The sequence below is a fragment of the Pipistrellus hanaki genome (assembly GCF_964339955.1).
Source record: "Pipistrellus hanaki genome assembly, chromosome: X".
NCBI lineage: Eukaryota > Metazoa > Chordata > Mammalia > Chiroptera > Vespertilionidae > Pipistrellus > Pipistrellus hanaki.
In genome coordinates this window covers 31,188,983-31,216,350 of record NC_140524.1, presented here as the reverse complement: position 1 = coordinate 31,216,350, position 27,368 = coordinate 31,188,983, and the positions used below count along the sequence as shown (strand labels likewise).

Genomic DNA, 27,368 nt, shown 5'->3' with positions numbered 1-27,368 from the left:
GGGGGAGGAAGTATAACAGGGGCATACAGCAATGGAATCATTCACCTTCAGGATCCCACATTGGGAATATGGGAGGTGATCTCATTCTATGGTTGAAGCGAAACATTCTATGGTTAGCTTTGCTAACCAAAGTTTCCCAGTCTATGTGGCTGTTTGGCTTGGCTGATCCAACTATGGTACAAATGAAGATCATAGATTTGATTACTAAATGGATCTCTTAGCTCATGAACTTAAAAGATAACTAGACATTAGCCAGCTGGTCCACAAAGGTAAGGTAGATAAAAGGATGGCCAAATGCAAGAATGTAGCTGCCTCAATATATTCATACCCAAAATCCTGGACAAATAACCCAAAGTACATGTTCCACTGAAGGATGCTAAGAATCTGCCTCTTTAGATGAAAAAAGAATATGATTTCAGTGAAAACTTACCAGCTGATGCTCAAATGAAAGCTAGATGGAAACACCAACGACTGGTTTCCCAGCAGGATGCAAAAGGAGATGGAAGAACTATGATGAAGCATTTATGACCAGGGTAGCAAAATCAGTTTGTGTGAGAGCCACATGGGCAGAAGAGCCACCTGTGGTCCGTTCTCCTGATTTATCTAACGTTTATAATACAAATTAGGACAAAGTGACAGTAGAAAATGTGGTTCAAAGAAGGAAAACACTGAAAATGAGAATGTCTTGTTCTCATTGTTCTTTCCTCTTTTCCTAAGTCCAGGATTTAGGAGCCTTAAAACTAAGAGAAGCCCAGTAGAGCACTCTTCCCATCCTAGCTCTTCTCTTTTGTCCATCACTGTCCCTTTAGTCCTAGCTTCTTATTGGACATACTGATATTTATGTGGATAAACAGCTATCATGTAGGAGAAAGAGCACATAGCTCTAATCACTTACTGACTGCAATGTTGGGGAAGGTCACATGACTAAGTCTCAGACTCTTGATCTTTCAAATGAGGCTAATGCCATTTTGCAGGGTTGCTGTGTTTAAAATGGGACAAAGTTCACTAAACCCTTTGAAACTGTATTACATAGATGATTATTTAATTCTTGGGTGTATATTTTGCTTCACATATAAACATCTCTAAAATAAGTATTTATCTAACAATGTATATCATAGTTTAATCAGCAGCATTTTCCATAAAATAATGGTGTACTTATAATTGAAGGTGTCTTAGATTTTATGAAATATGCCGATTATTGTTCTACTTTAAAAATGTAGGTTACAATGTCAGATAAACTTGTTAATCGCTTAGAGAAATAATGATAGTAAAACCCAGTTTCATATAACTTTGTGATGAAGCAGTCTCACTATATAGCACTAATTGGAAATCAGATGATCATACTTGAAAGGAAATAAACTAACGTGGTCTTCTCTAGGTTGTGAACCTACAGGCAATTTTTCCTTGTAATTTTCAAATTTTCTGCAATGAATAATGTATTACACACACACACACACACACACACACACACACACACATATATATACAGCATTAGGAAAAGAATATTAAGTAATATTTTAAAAGCTGCTTACCACTTTTAGGATTGAAAATATGATGCTTATTTAATGACCAGCCTCCTAGGTTAGAAGCATCCATCTCAAAACCTTGTAAGATCACTGTCCTTTTCTCCCAGAGAATAAACTCAGGGCAGGTTTCATATTCATATCCCACAGATACTGCAAACAAAGAGTTAATAACACATTAGAAAAAATTAAAAAATTAGTTTCATTTTTACCCAGTTGATAATTCTTTGGATATTGTATTTGCTACTGAATTCTGACTTGGGTTGAAATTTGACTGAAAATGATGTTCAACTAGCACAGGCAGAACAGTGCCAACATAGCACTGGGCATTCAAAAGCGATCAGTCAGTGCATATTGGATAAATGGATGAATGAGTGAATGAGTGCTGTCATTAGGCAGCTACCATATGTTTATAGACATTAAGCTTTAGTATGGGATTTTGGGTTGGAAGCTGTGTTGTAAAAGTGGAGAAATAAGCTCTCTGAAGACTTAAGCTGTGGTGACATGATTTATTTCTTCACCTTTTAGAGGAAGTGCTGGTTTCTTCTCTCTCTAGACTGCAAAATGCACTTACGAAGCTGGCTGTGAGGTACTGACTGGGACCCTTATATAAGAACTGACAACATGAGACTAATAAAAATTAATTTGCCCAATTTATATTTTCTCTTGCACTAACTGGCCTTTAGTTTGTTGAAAGTCTGAGTTTGCTTATAGTGTTGCAAGTGCTTCTAATGTAAATTCCACATTGTATACATTATATTATGGTTTCTTTATATATTTAACAAATGGGACATCAATCAACATTTGGTTTCAGGTCTTATGAAGCACAGATGTTATGTATTAAGCTTGAAACCATGGTATGCCACTAAAATGGGATTGTAGTAGCTTGGGTGACTCTACTGTACTGAAGTCTTCATAGCTCAAGTACACCAAGTCCCAGTCATTGTCTCAGCTGGTAAACATGCTTACCTGTTGGAACCTTAGATTTCTGATTCTTGAATTTAAAATGCTTTTTGTTCTCATAATGTTAAAAAAAATGGAAACACCAATGGCTCATTGCACTGCATACTCCAAATCTTCTTTCCCCCTTTCTGGCAGCTTAAAATATCCCTAGCTGGTTGTCTGCCATTGCTTTTGAGTACCTGCTTCTACCTGACTCATTAGATGTTCTGGGAGAAGCCATTCCTTCTTTTGTAATTTTGTTATGGAAACTGTGATAAAAATGTGTGCTTAATGCCAGCACAGTAGGTCCACAGATGAAAAATTAAAGTGAGACAGTTTTGGTTTTTGGCATTAGATGAAGAGAAAGATGGAATCTTTATTCAAACTGATGTTTGTGTGCATGTGTAGTCCTTTTGATTTTAAATACAGAACTCTCTAACTTTGTGGATCCTTTGTGGCCAATTTTAAATCAGACTGGCTTATCTTTGTCCCAGGTTTCACCAAAGCTTCAATATGGATCAAGACCATCTTCATGGGTGTATGACCTCTGCAGTCTCACAGGGGCCCATGCTCAGAAGGGCCTCACACTTGATTAAATGCTCTGCTGTCACTGTCTTAAAATCCTTAATACTTAAATTATTTTATTTTATTGATTTCAGAGAGGAATGGAGAGGGAGAGAGAAACATCGATGATGAGAATCATTGATAGGCTGCCTTCTGCATGACCCACACTGGGGACTGAACCTGCAACCTGCAACATGTACCCTTGACCAAGAATCAAACCATGACCTCCTGGTCCATAGGTTGACACTCAACCACCGAGCCACACTGGCCAGGCTCCTTAATACATTTTAACAAGAGGTTCTGTATTTTCACCTAACAGTGGGTCCTGCAAATTATGTGGCTGGTCCTGATGAAGATGCACTCCTACCCTGCCATCAGCTGACAAAGGCTTATGGAAGGCAAACTCATTTTACTGTTAGCCCTAAACAAGCATTATTAGCAAGGGAGATCAATGGGGAGTGGAAAAGACTAATAATGAAATGGAAATAATCTCTAAAAATTTGGGATCATCTTTGTCAATGCTGTTCTCTATTAAGGTGGATGGAAATATAATTTCAGTGAAGTATCTCAAAGGTAACCTAGTTCAAATTATGCTTGTGGCACAAATTATTGCTGTCTGAAACCTCCTTGGTTCTGATGCTTGCTAAAACAACTTTGGTATAGTGGAAAGACATAGTTTCAGACCCAGAGACAGAAAAGACTTCAACTCTTGGCTCTGCCATTAGCTTAGCAGTATAGCTTGGGCAAATTATTTTCCAACTCTGGGAGTTGTGTTCTTTATTGGTAACAAAGTGTATGTGTGTGTGTGTGTGTGTGTGTGTGTGTGTGTGTGTATGTAGAGGGCAGAGCAGTAGGTAGTAGAAATAGTGGTTCTTAGACCTTTCTGGGTCAGGGAACTTTTTATTATGAATTTGATGAAAGTTATGGATCTTTTTCTTAGAAAATTGCATATGCACACAATATTTTATATATAATTTTAGGGAGTGTTCACTGGCTTCCTGAAATTATGTTCTCATATTAAGGATCTTTGTACTAGGTCATTTTTATAATCCCGTTATCACTAAAACTCTATGATTCTAAAGTGCATTCTTTCAAGATTGCATTTGACCAGTTCAAGTTGATGATCAAATAAAAAAGTAAAAAACGCACACGTATGGCCATGCTAGTGTATAGAAGAATATCATTTTTGCTTCCCTTGTCAACATTTATGTCTTGATTAATAAATAATCACAATGGCAATGATTATAAGTTCCCTTCAAGCCATCAGCTCCTTCTATACCATTGCCAGGATCTGCCTTTTGTACATTGTAAGCCTGGTGAGCTCCCCTACAATTCCTTCTCTGGAAGGTGATTGTGCAATTTTGTGAATAAGTAGAATGCCCTGGTGACCTCTGATGGTAATTTGGAGTCTGCTTCTCCACTCTCAGTAACAGTTAAAGATCTTCCCAACTTTATGACAGGAAATGCTAACATAAAGTATCAATTAAAGAGTTCTCGATGCAATGATAATAAGACATTCTCTTTTCACCTCCTCATATGTGCTTTGTGAATTGCTCTCTAGTCTACAACAAAATGCATTGACTGCAAACCCCACAATTACATTATTCACCCCCCCGCAAGTCATAGCAAATAGCAACAAGGCAGCCACTTAATAAGTTCCCTCTAATTTTTATTAGATTTACTTTCTCGTGAGAAAGCTCTATGGGCTAATAAAGTTATAATTTATACTTAAGACTTGTCCAAAATTTCAAATGATTTTAATGAGAATGGCTGTGTCAGGGTATTTTTGTATGGGACTCCTTGCTCAGAGTAACAAGGCAAGGTTTCTTTCCGATAGCAACCCACTTAAGCCAAATCATGGAACTTGCAATCTGCTTATGAGAAGGCAGACATTTCACCCCATGGAGTTGAGCTACTTTCCAAATACAGTACCAACCAATTCTAGACTTTCTCTCATAGAAGCAGACTGAAATGCACTACATGCCCATTATTTTTTCAGATAATTAAATATGGGGGGAAAGAGGCTACCAGGGCTGGCACTGAAAATGCTGAGTCCTGACATATACTCTCCCTGGTACTGTGACAGCTGAGTCTCTGTTAAATAGCAGGGTGGACCACTACCATTTTTTAGGCAGCTTGTTGCCTTTCACATTTGATCATCAACACAGCAGGGTATAGACCACAGATTCAGTCTCTGGCACACTAAAGTTGGGAATATGAAGAACAATGTCATAGGAAGGAAAAACAATCATTCACCAACAGAGGAGCTAGAGACTACAGACTAGTCTGGCAGTGAGTGGAGGTAGGTGGGGAAGGGGCTTCCTAAACTACACTTAACAGGGGCTGGCATAGTGGGTCCCTTGTTGGTGTGTATATATGGGAAAAGCAGTTGAGAAATGGCCATTAATAAAGGCACAATACTTTTTCTGAACCGTGTGACCTCTTCCCTGGTGACACCCTTTAATTTCGTCTGGATTTTTATCTTGCTGTATTCTCTCCCTCACCTCATCACAGAGATATTAATGAAATGTTCCTTAACCAAGAGTCATTGATTGTCAAGATAGGCTTGTTACTTTTGCACCAATCACAGGATTGCATCTCTGACTTCACAGTTAGTCATCTTGAAAATATTGCACTGGCTTACAAAGAAAGGCTGCAGCTTGTTCCCCCCAAAGCCACTTGACATTGCAAAAATAACTGAATGCTCATTGTACTGATCACAGCAGCAGCATTTGTATGATGGGACTGTAAGAAGACTGAGGGCCACAGTGCTCCTGACACCCAATTTAGTGGCTGTGACATTCACCTACAGGGCTGGGATAGGAGATTGACATTAAGTAGCTAGGGAAAGACGCTATGCAATGAAGCTGATGTGTGAAATATGACAAGATAAAGCAGCTGATTTTCAACAGCTTTAGGCTAAGGCTTCAGAATTCATAATGGTTGCATTTATGAAGGCAATATATAATTAAAAATAGTCTGATAGTCAATGTGATAAATGTACATGTTACCTTCATGAACTCAAGGAACATCTAAAAATAATTTTATGACATTTAAATGGTAGATCAAAACCTTCTTACCCAAAAGGGATTTTTAAAATAGAATAATAAATATGCCCCATTCTTTTAAAATACTAGATTAATGCAAAACACCAACGAAACATAAAAACAAAAGATCTAAAGAACCCAATGCAGGCCATGGCAACAATAGACCAAGACTATGTACATAACATGCTATGTACTGAGAACAGGTACCTGTTCCCAGAGCATCTTCTACCTTTTCTTATTCCCTAGTGATTTATCATAGGCTAGGATGACCCTAGAGGCTCCTCAATTTGACACATTGCCCGGTAGCCTGAAATGCTTTGTTTATCTATTATTCCTGGCTTAGCAAGAGTGTCAGAATCAGGTGATGAATTTTTATCAAGTGCCTTTTCAGCACTTACAGAAATAGACACATAGTTTTGTCTTTTAATCTATTAAAGGCAGAGAACTATAGCAACAGATTTGCTAATGTTGAACCATCTTTGTTGGTCTTAAAATAAACCCTGCTTGGTTATGATCTTTTGAACGAATCACTGGATTTGATTTGGTGATACTTTACTTAGGATCTATATCCTACCTATTTATAAAATAAGGTTTAAACACGATAGTGCTAAAAATGAGAGAGCTGGATGAAGAGAAAGTATAGGTAGGAAAAGTAAAAAGCACCCAGGAGTGAGGTAAGCACACATCATTTTTGCCAAAAGGTCCTCTACTCTGAAATCTAATTTTTTTCTGGCTCCTTTGTCCCAGGCTAGCTTCATAAAAGGGAGCCTGGAACCTGAATGACACAGGTACTACCAAAGGCAGGGTGATGTACTGGCTTACATTCACATTTGTGAGCACGTTTTTGTGCCTAGGCAACATCCTCCTTCCCTTGGTAGGTCCATCATCCCATTATACAGTTGAGCCTTCAACAACGTGGTGGTTAGGGGTGATGAACACCTACCTACACAGTAGAAAAGCCACATATACCAACTGATTCCTCCAAAACTTAACTACTAATAGCTTACTGTGGATCAGAAGCCTTATCGATAACATAAACAGTCGATTAATGTATTTTATATGTTATAGGTATAATACATATATTTTATGTAATCTTACAATAAAGTAAGGTAGGAAAAAGAAAACTTTAAGAAAACCATAGGAGAAAATATATTTACAGTATTTATTGAAAAAAATAAGCTTATCAGTGGGCCCATCCAATTGAAAACAGTGTTGTTCAAGGGTCAACTGTATAAGCAAGGGTTAAAGATCTAGCCTCTGTCCTTATTCATTCATCCAAAAAATATACAATATTTAATGGGAACACAGGGATGAACAAGACAGAACAACATGGCACCCCTCAATGGAGCTCACATTCTAGTGACAGAAATATAAAACAAAATTAAATAAGACACACACACACACACACACACACACACACACACACACACACACACAAATTGTGATAAATGTTATGATGGACTGTCATCCCAAAGTAAATGTCTATACCTAAAACTACATCCCTGCAACACAGTGAGAGAGAAAATAAACTTTAACATTGTGTAAGAGAAAATAGACTTTAACATTGTGAGAGAGAAAATAGATTTCACTAAAGGAATTCAGCCAGTCAATAAACAAATAAACAAACAAATAAGTCATAAAGCTGGGGTTGTCTAAAATGTTATGATGAGAATGTATTAAGAGAGAGTGTAACAAGAGAATTTAAGTTGGAATGGAGAGGCAAGGAAATGCCTCTTTATGCTGAAAGGGTTTACCTCATTAAGTATAGGGAAGCACATACTAGGCAGAGGGAACAATATGAGTGCAAGGCTTTGAAGTTTGGTGTCTTTGGGAGATTTAAAGAAGGTCAGGATGGCTAAAGAGTCAGTTTCTCTCTAGAGCATCAAAAACAAATGAAGAACATCCCCTTCTCCCATTTCACCCCACACAGTACAAAAGAAAAGTTACTATATTTTAGCAGCACTTAGGCATTTTTCTTCAGGGAGTTTTTAGGAAATATATTCACCTTGAAGGACTGTTTATCCTTTAAACAAATGTGACTGATTAAAGGGATGCAATATTGCAATGGAAAGAAAGGGGCTATCCTCTAATGACTCAGCAAAGCTTCAGTGAGCCACGCTATGTGCCCAGCAGGTAGGTGATCTGCTACACTCTGTGGATACAGTGGATATTACACAGAACTGGATAATCTGTCATGTGAGAAAGGCCATACCCTGAAGGGTTAACTATATTCTAGAACTTTTATCTATGGCCTGCTTAAAATAATATCACCTCACATTTGCATAACGCCTAATATTCAAATACATTTTTGTGTATATTACCTCATGTGATGATTCACAAAAACTAGGGAGGAAGATGTATTTACTACCATTTGATAGATGGGATGATAGATTCAGAGAAGTAAATTGACTAGTCCAAGGTCACCTGGCTAGTAAATGGCAGAACCAGAGCTCAAACCCAGTGACTCTTTAGTAAGTGCTGTTTCTCACCGTTAATCATAGTTATTAAGAGAAAGACCCACAATTCTGAAATACTAAACAAATAAACGTTTATTTGCTCCAAATTAAGAAGATGGGAAGCTAGGGATTGCCTTGAGGTAGAAGTACCATGTATTCCGGAACAGTACGTGCTTATGTTGTTGTTTTGATATCATTATGAAGAGCATCCCTTTTACTCCCAAAAGTATCTTGTTTTGGGTAATCAAGCATATGGTCACCCAATCTTGAAGAGATTATCTCCATAATGCCCTGACAGGAGTTGGTAGAGGAGATTAGAAGGCAAAAACAGTCATAAATACTAACTTGGAAAATAAGTCATCTGGTTTATTTGGTAAACCATTTAATTTTTCTGTATCTTAAATGTATCATCTTACCAATAGCTTTCAAATTCTTATGCTCTGAAGTCATTTAATTGTGACCCAGCATGCACATAGACACACACACACACACACACACACACACACACACACACGTATAATTGAAACAGATTTTCCAAAACAATACTCTCTTAATAGTGTTATATTCTGCTATTTTTGTTTCTTTTCATTTTTGTCCTGTTACATTCCATTATATCTTACTTCATTAAAAAAATACTTGATTGACTCACCAAATGGATTTCACAATCTACTAATGGGTGTGACCTGCAGTTTGAAATGGGCACAGGCTGCTTGTCAGAGAGAGTATCTACCAGGGTCATTAAAAAAAAAAAAACCTGGGAGGCTCTATGCATTTTTACTTTGCGAGGTGCTATCTCATATCTTAGCAGACATATGAAAATGGATACAACCCACAATCCATATACAACATTAAACATATTTCATATGTAAGAGTAAAAACTGAGTTGCAGTTGACCAGCTGATATAATGCTCCATTTGCAGACATTTATTTTAACATTTACTAATGTTGATTTTTCTGGTTTCCTTTTCATATATAGGGGCCAACAAACTTACTTTTCAGGTGACAAACATTTTTGTAGGTCCTTGAAAACCTCATATCCTTGGTGCTGTGCCTATGAAGCTGAATGGAAAAAACAGCCCTGTTCTCAGTTAACGATTATGAATTCATGAGTGGAGAGAAATGATGAAAGATTATTATCTCTGCTAGCTTCTTTGACAGAAAGCCACTGGGGTGTTGAATTGGGTACTCGGTAAAGTGGGTTGGTCACTTTAATGATGAGAGGCAGTAGTGAAAGGCATATAGCACTCAGGACTGGGAAACCCTTGCTTGAAGCCCTGCTCTGAACAGGACTCTAGGCAAGTCACTTGCTTCTTTGGAACTTCAATTCCTCCCACCCCCCTGTAAAATAATCATATTAATCATGCCATGCCTACCAGACAGGAATGTTATAAGGATTAAAGTGAGATAATATATATGAAAGTACTTTGCAAATTATAAAGCACTACCCACTTATTATTAAAATATTCAGTGGATGCTATTTCTGTGGCTTCTCAGCCTGCTTAGGTTTTACTGAAGGGAAATTTATGAACACTAAAGCAACATTCTCAGGGATGTTTTGTGTGCACAAAGCAACCGTAGCTTAGCACCTGTTACTATTAATGTCCCCCTGTTTCTCTCTAACACAATTCAGACAGACTCATATGCACTGTGAACCTTTAGGAAGTCTAGTTCTCCCTGAAACACCACTCTTTCTTACCAAACTACTGTACTAAATAATTATGCAATTGTTGTTGCCAACAACCTTGAAGAAAAATAGAATTGTTAATAGCAATGCTATTAAAGGTGGATGGCTGATTTCCTGAACTTCCAGGACTCCAAACCGCTGCAATTTAATTTAATTAAAATGAAGACCAGGCAGAATGCATTATTAGATACTGATAATGTGTGCAGACCCAGGTGGACATAGGGAGTTATTTTGACAAAATTCATATAATGGATGCACATCAGGGCCCCTGAACAAGCCAGTATGTCAAATTAAATAAGCCATTTCTAGAATTTTAATGGCACTGTGAACTTAACAATAATGATGTTTTTACATTGTTTTGCAAGCAGTAGAGTTGGAAAAGAAGCTAAATAATATGCAATGATTTCTAGACATCATACCTTAGTTAGAGCTAGAAAATAAAGTACTAAGGCCAAATCATTTTACATGCTCACACCGAGTTTTTAGTAGGAGAGTCTTGTCTGTGTATCAGACAACAAAATCTTTAAGCTGGATGAACTAGTGGTGGCGGTTTTTGTACTGCAACCCTGGGGGTGATTTTACTCTTCTTGCACTTGATCGATATTGTACTTGGATTAATCAATCTTATCAGTTGCCATTGATACTTCTCTAAGGAAGTCATTCATAGAACCTCTGCTGCTAATTTATTCACTCTGGGATTATCCCTCCAGTTGCAAAGTCTGTTTCATTGGAAAAAAATGGGGAAATATCCTAGGATCTCAAGCACTGCTTTTCTCATTTTGGTTGTCCTTCAATACACTATTCTTCTTTTGTGACACTCTGGCCCTTAGAGATCCCGCCAATTCCCCACAGCTGAGCTATGTGGGAAACAATAGCCCCACATTTCACACTAAGTGGACATTTCAACTTGGAGATGCACCATCACTTCAAATTCTGCTTCTTTAAATCTAACCACCTCTTTGTCCATCACCCAGAAATGCATGGGACAGAGGTTCATATTTAATTGGCATGGGGAAGAAGAAGAGTGGGAGACCTTTCTGGCAATAGTTTAAACAAAAATCCTTGCTATGACCAGGACTGTAAAAAACAGTGGTCAAGGTTTGTTTCCTATTGTTGTTGTAACAAATTACCATAAACTCAAATGCTTCAAATAAGATAGATTTATCATCTTAGAGTTAAGGGAGTCAGAAGTCAGAAATGGGTCTCACTGGGTTAACATCAAGGTGTCAGTAGGCTGAATTCATTCCAGAGGCTCTAAAAAAGAATCTATTTCCTTGCCTTTTCTAGCTTCTTGAGGCTGTCCATATGCCTAGGTTGGTGGCTTCCTTCCCCAATCTTCAAAGCCAGCAATGTTGCATCTTGCTGTGTCTTTCTTCTATAGTAATAGCTTCCTCTACCTCTGACTCGCCCTTCTGTATCCCTCTTTCACACTTAAGGAACCTTATGATGACATTGGGCTTACCTAGATAAACCAGGATAATCACCTCAAGGTCAGCTGATTAGCAACCTGAATTCTCTTTTGTCATTTAACAGTCTTTTGGCTATTCTGCCTAGCAAAAGACTACCAGGATTTCTGAATGTGAAACAAATCCGAGAAGTATGTTATATATATCATAATTGTTAATATCTGGTGCAAAATTGAGTCTGTTTCTTCTCTTATCAGCTAAGTGATTATAAAATGTGGCCAGAAATACAACTAAATGTGGTGGTGTTTTTTTTTTTTTTGGTTTAGATTTAATCATATTTATGAAGGTATGAGCTAAGTGGAAATATTTGTCATCCCTTTGTTTCCATCCATTTATCACTTGAACTATTTCTTGTCTGTGGCATTCTTAAGGTGCTCACAATCCACCTTCAGAGAAGCAGATCTCCAACTTGATTCTGCCACTTGTTCTAATGCTTTACCACTGTTGAGAATATTCTCTTTGTCTCCAAGGAGATGGACATGGAGGCTAGGTAGTAAATAAAACCCCTTTAACCATGATTAAATTATCAGGACATTTCCTATTTTAGGTATCACACTTGAAATAATTTCGGTTGTTTTCCTTGGGATACTTGCCAGTTTTCTTTCTCTACCTAAAAAAAATTGTGTCCCTTAAGTGCACATAAAACACCACAAGGAACATTTCCCTCTCTCTCTTTGGATTTTCTGAGTGGGTCAACTGACTCTTGCTTTTATTACTGTTATCGGCTTTAAAACGAAACCAGCAACATATATTTTAGCATTTCAATTAAGGCTATTTTAAAGTCAGAATGAGGAAGTTTAAACCAGGAACATAATTATAGAAATAGGAAGTAAACTAACACTCACAGGCAAACAATAGGAATGGAGGCTCCATAACGGTGTGTATACTACAAATACTGCCTTTCTTTGTGTTTTAGTTGTTTACTCAGCATCCATAGACATATTGGAAACTGAGTCAGTAAGAGTACTTAACTACAACAATCGGAAAATTTTTGAATCTTTAGCATCAGAGTATTTAAAAAGGAAGAGATGTAACACATTTTATGCATAAAGTGAGGTTGATAAAATGGTGCAGACACTGTGGAAAACAGTTTGGTGGATCCTCAACAAGTCAAACAGAATTATAGTATGATCCAATAATTCTGCTCAGGTATATTCCCCAAAGAATTGAAAACAGCTATTCAAACAAATACTTGTACATAAATGGTCATAGCAGCACTATTCATAAGAGCCAAAAGGTGGAAACAAGCCAAATGTCCATTGGTTGATGAATGGACAAACAAAAAAGGTGGTATAGCCATGCAATGGAATATTATTCAGTCATAAAAGGAACGAAGTACTGATACATGCTATTAAATGGATGAGTTTTGGAAACATTATGCCAAGTGAAAGAAGCAAGATATAAAATACCATATGTTGTATGATTCTAATTGTTTAAAATATTAAGAATAGGCAAACTTATGAACCAACAAAGAAAAAAGAAAAGAAAAAAAGAATAATCTCTTACTCTTTGAGATAGCATGGAGGGACCTGGAGAGTATCATGTTAAGTGAATTAAGTCAGTCAGAGAAAGACAAATATCGCATGATCTCACTCAAATATGGAGTCTAATTAACAAAATAAACTGATGAATGAAGTGGATCCAGAGACATGGAAGCATGGAACAGAGTGCAGAATATTGGAGGAAAGGTGGGAGAGGGTGGATGGGAGGGAGATAATCAACCAAAAATCTTGTAGGCATATATGTATAACCCATGGACACAGACAGTGGGGTGGTGAGGGCCTGGGGCAGGTGGTGGAGGTAGGCTGGAGTGGGTGGATGAGAGAAAAAAGGGGACATATAAAATACTTTCAACAATAAAGATATTAAAAAAATAGGTAAATCCAGAGGCATAAGGAGATTGGTGGTGTGTATGGGTTACTTTGTGGGATGATGATAAAAATATTCTGGAATTAGATATTGGTGAGGGTTGTACAACCTTGTGAAAATACTAAAAACCACTGAATTGTACACTTTAAATGGATGAACTTTGTATACCACAAATTATATCTCAATATAGCTGTTATTTAAAAAAAGTAAGATTGAACTGCATTTACATGGACCCTAGCAAAAATAACTGCTGGCTATTGTCCTGGCAGCTCTTCATAACTGCACAGGGTAAAACTGATAAGTGTCATAACTTAAGAAAACAACATAAAAATCCCAACAACCCAGCAAACATTCTTGGCTTGGAAGGGGGCGGGGGCAAGGAATTGGAAAACAAAACCCTATGGAGAAAAGTTAAAGGACTGATGGATTATTCCAGGGAAGCAAAGTCTTTAGGAGAATATCCTGGAGAGGAGTCTATTAGTCTTTGAGTGTGCATCAATCAGGGCCCAAGCAGGAATCAGACATTTTGCTCACAAGTGTTCATTGCAGAGAGCTGAATGAAGGGACTATTTACAGAGGCATGAGCAGAGCTAAGGGATTCCACAAGAGATGGTGACTCACTTAGGGACTGACAACACTGGGAAGCCTTTTGAGGGAAAAGAGGGAGGGAATGATGACACAGAGGACCAAAGACAGCATGAGGATTTGGAGGAGCTGCCATCTTCTGATATAGTTACTGCCAGAACCACAGTAAAACAGAAAGAGGGAGGGGGGGAAGGAAGGAGGGAGGAAAGGAGGGATAATTGAGAGAGATACCCCCACCTCTTACTTCCACCCTGCAGTCTCTGGATGGAGCCACTCATTGACTAAATAAAAAAGGAAGCCAGTGAGCAAAGAAGTCCAAGAGGCCATGCAGTTCATAGAATCCAACTTCTCAGAGGACAGAAAAGGGCAGAGAAGAGATTGTGTGTGTGCGTGTATGCTTGGCAGGGAGGGTAAATGGAGAATAACTAACACAGTGCCTACCTACTATACTCACAGCTCCCTTCTTTGAGAAGCTGAGGTAACAAACACCCTTATAGGCTCCCTGTTTTTCACCTTGGATCCCAACATGCTGGCCAGAGCCAAAGTGAAAAAAACTATACAGTGACTAACATTAATTGAGTGCTTTATATTACTCAACTCATTTAATCCTCATATCATAATAATCTAGAAGTAATATTCTTTTTTATGCTTCCTATTTTATAGATGGAGAAACTGTGGCATTTGGAGATTAAGTAATTTACCCAATGTTGACTAGCGAGTAAGTAGATAAGGGATGATTTAAACCCAGGGAAGGAGTCTGGCTCTAGAGTTGTTCTTTTAACCACTACATTCAGTGGAACAGGGATTTAGTAGGACTCCATAGGCTGGCCAGCAACCTTGGCATAAAGGTAGAGCTGTGCCTTACGGAGGTGCTTGCTACTATATGGTAACTGCCGGCCACAATCAGATATTCTCTCTAAGAGGAACCTGAATGTAAGCTTCAGAGCAAGTCATTGGACCATGGGGTTCAAAGATCTGAGAGAAAAGGAGGGCAGGTAGTATGGCGGAAGTGATTAGCTTAATCATAAGTATGCCTGAGTCACCACTGTGGGAAACAGTGGACTCTCACTGTAGATGGGATAACTAGAGCTGTCGCTAAGTTGACAGAATAGATGCTGGCCTTCTAAAATTGTGATGTACCCTGATCAAGGCTGCAGTTTGGTGAGGCCTGTCCATGAGTCAGCTTGTGCTTTTCCTTCTTCTTTCTTACTTTCCTTTGGGTCTTTACAGTAATTCCCCACCAATTGAGAAAATATGAACACAGTATGTTCCTTTCATGCTAATACAGTCCAACAGAGATGAGTTAATTACTTCAATATATGAGGGTCTCTTGGGCAAACAAGAGACCAGTCTTTTTGTTTTTTCTCTCTATTTTCTTCTGGAAAGAAAGAGCAGAAATTGACACAATATAGTCGAAAAAATGTAGGTCAGTTATATAGGAGCTGTACCATGATAGACACTTCCAAGGGAGGATATGAAAACATCTATTCTGGAGAACTTTAAAAATAGCCTCCTCATCTATCCAGGGGTGGATTCCACGAGATATTGCCTGAAGGCACAATGGCTCCCAGCTGTGGTTCCATGGACCTGTCAGGTCCCTTAGGAGGTTTTCACTGTCATCTACAGAGTGAGGGAGGGAAATAAAGACATTGGTCTCTCTGTTAGTGTCTCTGTTTCTCTGTCTCTGTCTCTCTCTCAGCATCAGTATCAGATTGTTTACTGTCATTTCTTAAGACAGACTTTTTGTTTGTGTTAAAGTATCCTCTTCTATAAAATTATGGTGATGGGAGGTGATAGTAGATAGTAGTGGTTTTTTTTTTCCTTTTTAAAATAGCCTTATTTGCCAAAATAAAAAGTTGGCAAATTTTTCTCAGTCTAATTTTTAAAAAATGTCATTTGTCTGTGAGAACTAAATATTTGAAAACCATCGGCCCAAAGGACCTTTTAAGGTTTCTAGTAGCTGTAAGATTCTAGGTTTTAAAGTCTTGAGATAACAGAAAATCAAAAGGACTGGGAAGGCAGAATGATTTTTTATTTAACCTACCAAAGTAACAATTTAATGGATTCTAACCATCTTAGACATAAAAGGTAATAAGTGGAGATGCCTATAAGTTAAAATTTTGCAGTTTCTAAGTGGAAATGACAGTCTAAATGTCAAATCTAAAAACATGGTCTAAAGAACGCCACACCAAAGGTCACAGTTAGAAGGCAATGCTCAGCTCTGGAGACAGTTACAAGCCAGAGAATATGTGATTCCACTGGTGTGTAGCCATCATGAAAAGGGAACTAAAACTGTTTGAAGCAAGAATGTATGAAAAGGGAACTCTAACCAGGCATGAAGAAAGTTTAAATGAAAAAAACACCTAGATCCTTTAGATCAGGTGTGGGGGACAGCAGGCCATGAGCTGTATAAGGCCCACAAAATCATTTGGTCTGGTCCTGCCAAGGCATGAGGGGTGAATTAATTCAATGTTTGACCAAATATAGCAGGCTGATTTTTAAGTCGATAATTTTGTATAGCCTTCCAAGTAATGTAAATATACAAATGGTCCTTGGCAGAAATAAGGTTCCCCACCCCTGCTTTAGATAAAAGAACGCATGTAATTATTCCAAATGCAAATTAATATACAACCAGTACATTCCATTTTGAGATTGTCATACTACTATTTACATAGAATTATTTTAACATACCCAAGGCTTCTGCCAGGCCCCAAACCTTCTGTCCATAGATGTCGGTCTTGTTCCAAGCAAATGTGTAGACCAGATTAACTGCAGCAGGAAACCACTTGTGGGTGAGTCGTCCCTCCACAGCTACTGTGAGGTGTACTTTAACCATCCCCATGGGAATGGTTGAATGTGTCAGAAGGATTCGTAGCAGCGTTTTATAGCCAGGGGTGCGGCTGCTCAGATAACTCAGCCTCACAAAGCTGGAAGGAATGGGGATCTCCTCCTGTACAACCTGAAAGAAGAAAGCCAAATTGGTTCTGATCAGCACTCACAGGAAGACCAGAATACTGCATGCTTTCTTGGTTTAGAAACAGATAAAAGGAGAGAGGTTAAAGGGATCAGTGGGTATAAAGCCATGTGTTCTAGAATCTTTGTGAGGCTGTATGTCCATAGGATTTGACATAGAGACAAGCCATCCAACCAGAGAACTATTCTCTTTCCCCCCGCCTGCCAGGAATGACTGTGAAAAGTACAATTTCAGTTTTTCAACAGTTTTTTAAACACTGCTTAGTAGTAGTAGATCACACTGCTGAATGTCAAGCAATTCAGTGACATGGGTGCCATTAAGTGGTCTTTTTCTTATATATACCCATACACAAAATCTTGTTCAGTGTGTTAAGTCATATATCACAAAACTATTGCTGTGATCTTTATTCAGGGTACACTCTTTAAGAGGAAGGTCTCCAGAAGCAGGCCCAGCAAGTGATATTTTATGACAGAGATTATGGATTCCCTAGAATTAATCTTTACTGATGCCATCAAACTCGTCTTCTTTGGAGCTTTGGAATGACCCCAAGGCCAAATTTTTAATCAAATTTTGCTTACATATTTCTCTGTGTCTGGCTATACCAATAGCTGGGAAGTAGTTTTTCCAAGTTGGCATCTATGACTGAAAAGCAAATAACTCCCAATAGCTCCTCTGAAATTTTTCTATTAAATGTTGGTCCCAGAGTGAAAATACTGCTTGGCTTCTTTAATGAATTGCTGTGACTTACTTGTTTATTAGCACAGATGGAGTTAAACAACCAATAGTGGTCACTAAAACTAAAGTTTGCATTTTGTGACTTTCAACTTTCAAAATGCAGCCTATCCTATTTAACACATTTAAGGTGACATGCACAATGTGGATATTTCTGTGACCTCATTCATGTTTAGTTCAGAACCCTATCCCTCTTTCCTTTTCCCAAACTAGTACACATAGTTGAACACATATCTCACATTGTCCAACATTTCTGGCCATTACTTTTTAAAAAAAATATTTTTATTTATTTCAGAGAGGAAGGGAGAGGGAGAAAGAGATAGAAACATTAATGTTGAGAGAGAATCATTGATCGGCTGCCTCCTGCATTTCCCACATTGGGGATCGGTCTGAAACCTGGGCATGTGCCCTGACTAGGAATCGAACTCTGACCTGGTTCATAGGTTGATGCTCAATCACTGAGCCACACAGCTGGGTGCCAATCCTTTCTTTGAGGGCACAAATTTCTTTTGTCTACTCAATGCCCAGTTTTACTTGCTCTACATTAGCTATTTGATACCATTGGCTCTGTCTTCTTAGATGGTGGCAGAAGCACAACAGAAGAGAATAGCATGCTACTTAGTACCTTAGTATTTCATTTCCCTAAGAAAACATGCAATCCTAAATCAGTTTGAAAACTTTTGTTGCTGAAAGAGATCTATACTTCCTTATGACATCTGGAAGGGATTGGCATATCAGTCAAATGTACTTACTAATACTGTCCTGTTTTTATTTCCTTTCTAAGATAAAACAATGGAACTAACAGGAGTGACAATTCTTTGGACTCCTTATCCCATACAACACTATTTTTTGTGAGTCTTTCTTAAGAGGTATCCTACAGGCACTGCTAATAGTTGGTGGGGATGTTGTGATGGAAGAAAAACCAATTAAACCCTGGAATGTCCATTTATTTCTTCTTGAGTATACTTTTTGAATTATGGATCTGTATGACTTGAGTTCATTTTGGTGGTTTCCATATTAACTATCTTTAAAATGTTTCTATAATGTAGTGAGAGAATTGTAGTATGGATGTTTGAATGACTTAACATTGAAGTTAAAATATTAAGTGCTCAATGAAGAAATTTTTTTCAGAAATCCTAAAATATCAAGGTTCCTCTGATTATAAAGCTTGAACACTCAAAAAAGCTTTAAACATTAAAGCCCATAGCCTTGAAAACTACCCTCATGAACCACAGTTAAATAAGAGGAATTGTCAAGACTTCTAAGAACAACAACAATGGATGTAAACTTGACAATGAATGAAAACTAGAGTTTTAAAAGAGCTTTCATTTCAGAATCACAAATGGTCCCATCTTATTGATTATACTGTTATCATGATTGAGCCCTCTAGCTTTGTTACTTGGAGCACAGTGTTCATTAGGTCAAGGTTTAGGGTTTAATTCTCATGACAACTAGTTCATCTTGCTTTGTACCATGGCCACAGAGAGCACCCTATAGCCCTGGCAAGCACTTAGCAAATGTGTGCCAAGAAGATTATATTTGAAGGCTTCTTTTGACAAATGAAAGGCAGCACATTATAGTACTAGCAGGAGTACAGGAAAAAGACTCTAGCCATTATGCATTTTTGAGCACCCTAAGATGGTATGATTTTATACTTTCAAAGGCCAATGGACTCACCTGCAGCTCAGGAACAATAGTTCCCCTCTCTGGACAGGACCCTCCAAATGATGTGAGCGGTGAAGGAAGCACAATAGGGTTTGGGCTAACAAAGTTGGAGATATCGCAGGATGGTGGGTCTGATACAACTCTCCGCATGGTTACTTTGTCCACCACAATAAACTGATTCCAAGGCAACCAGAGTGTCCTCTTCTCAGACAGGAAAGGTGAGCGATCAAAGATTAAGGTGACAGAGATACCACCAATGGCTACGAGGTCAAAGCTGTGATGGAAAATTATAAGACAGTTTTAAGCAAACGAACAACTAAAATAAAGTTAAAAAATAGGTAATTTTACTGTACTTTCCTTCTTTTGGGACTCAATATATCCATTCATATTCTCTGTTATAAGTTCCCTCTAGCTCAGTATTCATGTCATGGATGACTACTTTTCACTGTCCAGTAGATTTCTGAGAAAAAATTTCCTATCACCAGTTGATATTCACCCTGAATTTTTAAGCCAATTTAATACTATCTTAAACAAAACTACTGCATCCATTTCTTTTTTTTTAAAATATATTTTATTGATTTTGTACAGAGAGGAAGGGAGAGAGATAGAGAGTTAGAAACATCGATGAGAGAGAGTCATAGATCAGTTGCCTCTTGCACACCCCCTACTGGGGATATGCCCGCAACCAAGGTACATGCCCTTGACCGGAATCGAACCCGGGTCCCTTCAGTCCCCAAGCCGACGCTCTATCCATTGAGCTAAACCGGTCTCGGCTGCATCCATTTCTTCAAAGTCAAATGTGATATCACTGCTACCCTTTGTGCCAGAGATAATCGAAAGATGACCATTTCATATTCAGCAGCATCTAACGTATTATTCATTCTCAAAAAAATCAAAAAAAGTAGGAGACAAAGGTTAAATATCTTGTTCAGGATTACAAACATAGTGTCAGAAACCTGATGGTGTCTTTGAGATGGCATTTGGAGAAAGAAGCCAGCAGAAGAAAATTGTTCAGTGAAATTTGCTTGAACAATACCATGCCTGTACTCTGAAAATATGACTATCCCCATTGGTTCCTGATTCTACTTTAACTGTGTATTTAGGATTCCTGGTTCACTTTAGAAAGCCTCGTGGTCTTTTGTAAGACAGTCCATAATGGATCCTGTCTATCTTCACTGACAACTCCCTTCATACCTCTGATAAAGCAAGACTGCCTCTCCTGCAAGCACATCCCTGACATGACTCTTGCATTGGAGCATAACAGATTCAAGTTTCAGTTTATTCTGTACTATGCGGTTCTCCCTTACTCCTCTTTAAAGTATAATGATAATGTGCTTGAAGGCATTCAAAAAGCATTAAATACTATGTAAAAGTAAGATAATAATAATTTTTTATCATTATATCTTAAAAATGGATAAAGGGCAATATGATGCTTCTTATTATTCAAAGCAACTTGAAGCCACATGAGAGAGATGTAATAATTCTCTGTATCGAAAAAGATCTGTAAAACACCTTTTCAATGATAAAATGCCCTGATAATCAGACTTAATTATGGAGAGCTCACCACTCCCTTCCTATGACATTTATTATAGATATCATAGCATTACTAACCATGTCTTATTGCAGAAATCTTCCAGATAAAGAAAAATGGACAGTAACAAAGAATGGCTAATACTGTATAGTTTGTTGTTGCTTTTTCAGTCAAGTAGCTGTAATATTAAGGCAGTTTCCAAAAAGACGATTTGAAGAACTGCATTAGCTATAGAAAATAATCTAGGTTTTAACTAAAAAAAGAAAACCCAAACCTCTTATGCTTATGGTTTAAGACAGAGAGGCTGAATTTATGATAATACAGGAGCAGTTTAAGGCAAGGATAGTGGGGAAAAGCCAACATTACTTATCAACAGACCTTTTTCCTTTAGTTCGCATTCTACATTGATTTAACTCTATGCCCTTGGCCAAGTTTATTTGTTTCACCCAAATCTTAGTTCTTAACTCTTTTAAACTGAAGTGCTTATTTATTTGAAAACAAACACAAGCAGCAACAACAAAAATACAAAATAAACTATCCGAGCAAGAACATATGTACCTGGGAATTATTCCCTACTTCTAGAAATATTAGCAGACAGGGCAGGCTTCTTGTTTTTCAGGAAGAATGTGATTTTGGCTTCATCTGCACCTGGGTTCAAATCCCAGCTCTACCATGTTCACTTTGTGTCTTGGGCTAGTTATTTAACATCCATGAGTGTCAGTGTCCTCATTAGTAAAATGGGCTAACATGATCTATCACTCAGCTACTACTACAAATGAGTAAATGGCATAAAGACAAGAATTAAGCCCTAGCCAGTGTAGCTCAGTCATTTGGATTTAGTTGGTCCATGCACTGAAAGGCTACCAGTTTACCAGACAGAGCACATGCCTGGGTTGTGGGCTAGCTGATCAATACTTCTCTCTTTCTCCCTCTCCCTCTCCCTTTCTCTCTATCTAAAAAGTAAGAAATCTTAAAAAAAAAAAAAAAAAAAAAGACAAGAGTCAAACATATATAAGAGAATCAGAGGGAACCTTCCTTTCATCTTATGAAGTCCTCCAAAGTTTTTGAGACCTTTAATGCTTCTCAAGAATCATCTATTTGGCTTGTTGCTAGCTAAAATATTTATAGTTTTCTTCAACACTTAACTGAGCACCTGCTCTCTAAGTTGAAGGTGGTAAATCATAGAAGATAAAAGTCAGATTATTTGGGTTCAACTTTTGGGCTCTACCTTATTAGCTGTGTTAATTTGAATAAGTCTTCTCATCTGCAAATGGGGAGAATGATAATAATGATTCCTAACTCATAAATTTGTTGTGAGGATGAAACAATGACATTCTTGAAAATGCCTGGTATAGAGTAGATACTCATACATATTTGTTTTTCTTTCAGAATTGCCTTTTTTCCTTTTCTGATACTTTGATGCCTCCCAATCTGCATTATCTATTCTTACTTTTAGAGGGCTGTGTATCCACTCCTATCCTTCCCTCTCCTTTTTATACACACTTTGGTCTCATGATCTAGACTTTTTCTGGTTCTCTAGGGAAAGTTGTCAATTTGTATAAATGGCTGATAATGGGGTGACTATTTCCATATCCCACATAACATATTTGCATTTAGTGGGGATTCTGAGAGAGTCAATAGCTTAACCAAGAGAAGTGATCTCTTTGTTGGGAACTACAGGCATAGTAGCCAACCAGTGAAATTGAGAATTGGAGACAGAGGCTCTTGCATATCTGATCTTATCTTATCTTGCATGTCACACTCTGACCTAATAGGTATCTAAATGCTAATCTCAGCCTTTCTATAATCCTTTTGCCCTCAGGTCTAGTTTCCTTATGATATGCTGCTTCTTAAATGTACTTACTCCATCTGAGGTAGCAATAAGCAGAGACATATAAATGGAAACTCTCATCATACTGTCACTTTATGTCCAAGAGATGACAATGGGACAGTCTGGTTGGCATTTGGGGAACATATTTTGAATGCTGACACCCTTTGTGGAGCCTGAGGGAAGAGTTATTGCCTGAGGGGACTTTGGCTAGTAGCTGTCATCTACATAAACTTACAGTGAGCTCAGGGAAAAGGGTCTTGGCATTTTATTTAAAACTGAAAACACAAAAAATGTCCCTCTTTAATATTTTTCTATAAACTGGAAACAAATTGTTAGGCTTTTTAGACAAGTTTCTTTTATGTTCTCTTGTGAATATCAAACAATTCACTGAAAACTTTGTACACAAGCTAAAAAAAACACCTGAAGGCCCATCAGTTCTTCATGAGAAGTCAAATGTCCCGGAGGGCATAGTCTTTTTAAAGCAATGATCTGTTTCTCATTTTCTGGAACATGGTGGAACATGCTGGTGAGGGAGAGGTCAGTTTTGAGTACCAGCTACTGGTGAGTGAACTAGTGAAATTCCATCATTCAATCTAACAGGGAGAAGGATCCATTTGAGTTACTAATGAGCCGATTATGGAATATTCGAAAGGAAATTCAGTTTATATTGCTCACATATACAGACATAAGCAATATGTGTGTGTGTGTGTGTGTGTGTGTGTGTGTGTGTATGTGTGTGTGTATACTAGTGACCTGGTGCATAGATTCATGCACATTGAAAGGAAATTAATTAGAAGGTGGCCAGTGAGGTAGGACTGGGTGAGAAGGGCCGGACATGCCCTGGAGCCAACCTCCCGTGATCCTTCCCTGCGGAGTGAGGAGGGACTCTCCAGCAAGTGGGGTCCCTCAGCCTGACCTGTGGGAATTGGGCTAAAACTGGTTCTTCGACATCCCCCAAAGGGAACTTTGGAAAGTTGTTGTCATACAGGGTGTGGAAAGCAAATGCAAGTGTGCAGTAAACCAGATTTGGGACCACCAGTTCCCCAGCAATAACATAACCCACAGCCAAAGGTGGAATTGTGAAGCCCCTCAAGGAATTGGGCTCCCTTTTCTCTGGTTTCGGGGTGGGTCACCTGAGAACTGCTGCTGCCAAGTCACTGCAGCTTGGCAGCTCCTGCACTGTCTTCCCCCTGGTGGTCAGTGTGCATCATAGTGACTGGTAGGATGGTTGGACACTTAGCATATTAGCTTTTTATATATATACTAGAGGCCTGGGGTCCCTAAGCCCGGCCTACACTCTCCTTTTCTGGGAACCCTCGGGGATGTCTGACTGCCAGCTTAGGCTCAATCTCACAATCCAGGACCACTGGCTCCTAACCACTTGCTTGCCTGCCGGCCTGATTGCCCCTAACCACTCTGTCTTCCTGCTTGATCGCTCCAAACCCCTCTGCTTACCTGCCTGATCACCTCTAACTACCTCTGCTTGCCTGTCTGCCTACCTACCTGATGCCCTAACTGCTCCCCTGCTGGCCTGATCACCCCTAACTGCGCTCCGCTGCTAGCCTGATCACCCACAACCACCTCTGCCTTGGCTTTGCCACTGTGGCTTTGTCCAGAAGGACGTCTGGAAGCACGTCTGAAAGACATCAGGTCTTTCTGGTCTAATTAGCATATTACCCTTTTATTAGTATAGACTAGAGGCCCAGTGCATGAAATTCGTGCACTGGGGGGAGGGGGAGGTCCCCTCAGCCCAACCTGCACCCTCTTGCAGTCTGGGACTCCTTGCTCCTTACTGCTTGCCTGCTCTCTGCTCCTTATCACTTGGCTCAATGTTTTTAGTGCTGCCACAAAGGAGGGAGAGGCTCCCACCACCACTACTGTGCTCACCAGACATGAGCCTGGCTCCTGGCTGAGTGGTGCTCCTCCCATAGGAGCACACTAATCACCAGGGGGCAGCTCTTGCATTGAGTGTATGCCCCCTGGTGGTCAGTGCACATCATAGTGACTGGTCATTCTAGTCCATTCTGGTCATTCTGCATTAACAATTGCTTAAGCTTTTATTTTATATATATACTAGAGGCCCGGTGTATGAAAATTCCTGCACTGGAGGGGGGGGTCCTCAGCCCAGCACGCCCCCTCTCACAATCCAGGAGTTCTCAGGGGTTGGAGGTGACTCGATGATCAGGGGAAGGCTATCACACCTCTGCTGCTGCCACTGTCAGCAGTGCAAGCCTTGGCTGGCCCTGTACCTCAGGTCAGCCCTGGGTGGCTGGGCAGCTGACATTGGAGGCTTGCCTGCATCTCAGGCATTGGCTGGGCAGCCTTCATCCAAGGCTTGCCTGAACCTTGGGCTGGCTCTGGGTAGCTGAGGGGCTGAGGGGACTGAGGAACTTGAGGCAGGCGCATGCAGAGTGGCCAGACCTGCCTGCCTCCCCGGTGGGGCTGAGGGGACTGGGCACCATCATCTTGTAGCCGTGGGCACCACCATCTTTGAGGGCATGTCAGTCAATTAGCATATTTCCTCCTTATTGGCTGTGGGCTCTGCCATATTTGAGACAGCATGAGGGTCAATTAGCATATCACCTCTTTATTCATATACTAGAGGCCCGGTGCATGAAATTCATGCATTGGGAGGGGGGGGGCCCTCAGCCCAACTTGCACCCTCTCCAATCTGGGACCCCTTAGGGATTGGACCTAAACTAGCAGTTGGACAGCCCTCTTACAATCCAGGACCTCTGGCTCCTAACTGCTCACCTGCCTGCCTGCCCTAACCATTCTGCATGCCTGTCTGATCCCCCTAACTGCTCTCCCCCGCTGGCCTGATCCCTCTAACTGCCCTTCCCTGATGGCCTGGTCACCCCTAAACGCCTCTGCTTCGGCCCCTACAACCGTGGTTTTGTCCGGAAGGACATCTGGATGGTGGTGGGGAAGACGTCTAGTCTAATTAGCATATTACCTTTTTATTAGTATAGATATATATGTATGTATGTATATATATTTTTTTTCTCATACTACTTGAATCCAGAGTAGCTCTGCTGAACTTGTTATAATGAGTAGATGGCTAGTTAATAATATTATAATTTATATAAAAATCCTTAGTTGTTTTCTTATATAAGTTAAAACTCTTCCTTATTATCTTCTTTAATTTTTATAAGCATTCTCTTGACAAGCAGTTGAAAACTAAATTCAGCTAGCCCAAGTTGAACAATTAACAATTACAGAGTGGTTTGGAATTGATTGTAGGTTCTTGAAATGAGATAGTTTCTCACACTCTAATAAAGCTCCAAGCCAACTGGCCTCTTTATGTGAGTACTGAAGTGGCTTGTTATGAGTATGACATTTTAAGAGTTGCCACCTGGAGACTAGGGCACCTCAAAGCCATTATTACTATGTTCCTGAGCATCATAAATAGATACCTTTGGACACATGGGTATATTGATGCAAATATTCTAAATAAATGTCTGTATAAACAGTAGCAACAAAAATGTTTTTGTGAGAAAATCCATTTCCAGGAGGAAAAGATTTTCCCTAGTGGTCATGCTTCCCATGTCTCAGAGAATCTTGAGAAGTCCTTAGAGAGCAGCTTTATGATTGGAGCTTAAGGTTAAATCACTACGGTTAAATAGACATCAAAGGTAATTGGTTAGGCTGACCATGGTTGTCAACCAGTTTCAGTCACTAGTAAAATAGGCAGTCTAGGAAGGACACATTTTTAAGAAAGTCTTAGTGTCATTGAATTCGATACTTTTGGGAGAAACATTTTGGACACGTTCATTTCTAAAATATTTTGAGGCTGTCATGGAAGAACAGTCCAAACCATCCATGGCTTTCTCTTTACTACCTGCATCGCCTCACTGAATATTGAAGCTAACTTTATAAATAGAATTAGGTGAAGGCTAGAAAACTTTCCAATGGTCAGGGTTTCAAGAAGACTTAGACTCTAAGTCTTAGAGTATGAGTACAGGGTTAGAAGAGAAATTTTGTTTGATTTAGGTGGGGAATAGAGGAGATAAATATCACCAATGACTTTTCAAGATATAGCCAGATGAAAAATGGGCTTACAAGCATTATACCCCTGAGGCATGATTTCATTCACTCATGTTTAGAAGTCCATATTTGCCCCCCCCCCCCACTGATCAAAAGCGATATTGACCTACCTTCCATCTTGCCGGCTGATGGTAAACCCATAATCACTGTGGTGTAAGAAACTAACATTCACCCCTACTAGAGGGGTTCCATCTACAGCCACCACTTGGCCTCGAATCACACAAGCACGCCTGTAATGCAAAATCAAAGACAAATATAAAAGCACCTTGAAACGAGAGCCTAGAAGCCAAGTTGAAGAATTTTGGAAAACACAGTCAGTTATAACAAAGAAAAAAAATTTCACCAATCAGTAGTAACTACTAACAACATGTTGGGGAGAGTGTTTGTAGCATTTTTACCCACCAAAATTGGGATTATACTTGGTCTAGTTCTGTATACAGATATTTTTAAGT

The 27,368-nt window shown here is 39.1% G+C and overlaps 1 protein-coding gene across 5 annotated transcripts in view; it reads right to left on the bottom strand.

Moving 5' to 3' along the window:
- The window catches only part of TENM1 (teneurin transmembrane protein 1), a 915,501-nt gene that overhangs the window by 127,171 nt on the left and 760,962 nt on the right, over positions 1-27,368 (bottom strand). For all 5 annotated transcript variants that reach the window (XM_084870761.1, XM_084870765.1, XM_084870762.1 and 2 more), the window contains 4 exons: positions 27,027-27,146; positions 19,520-19,781; positions 16,828-17,095; positions 1,533-1,676 (listed from right to left, as the gene is read on the bottom strand). In XM_084870761.1, coding sequence (XP_084726887.1) covers positions 1,533-1,676; positions 16,828-17,095; positions 19,520-19,781; positions 27,027-27,146 — 794 coding nt within the window. The remainder of the gene's footprint in view (positions 1-1,532; positions 1,677-16,827; positions 17,096-19,519; positions 19,782-27,026; positions 27,147-27,368) is intronic.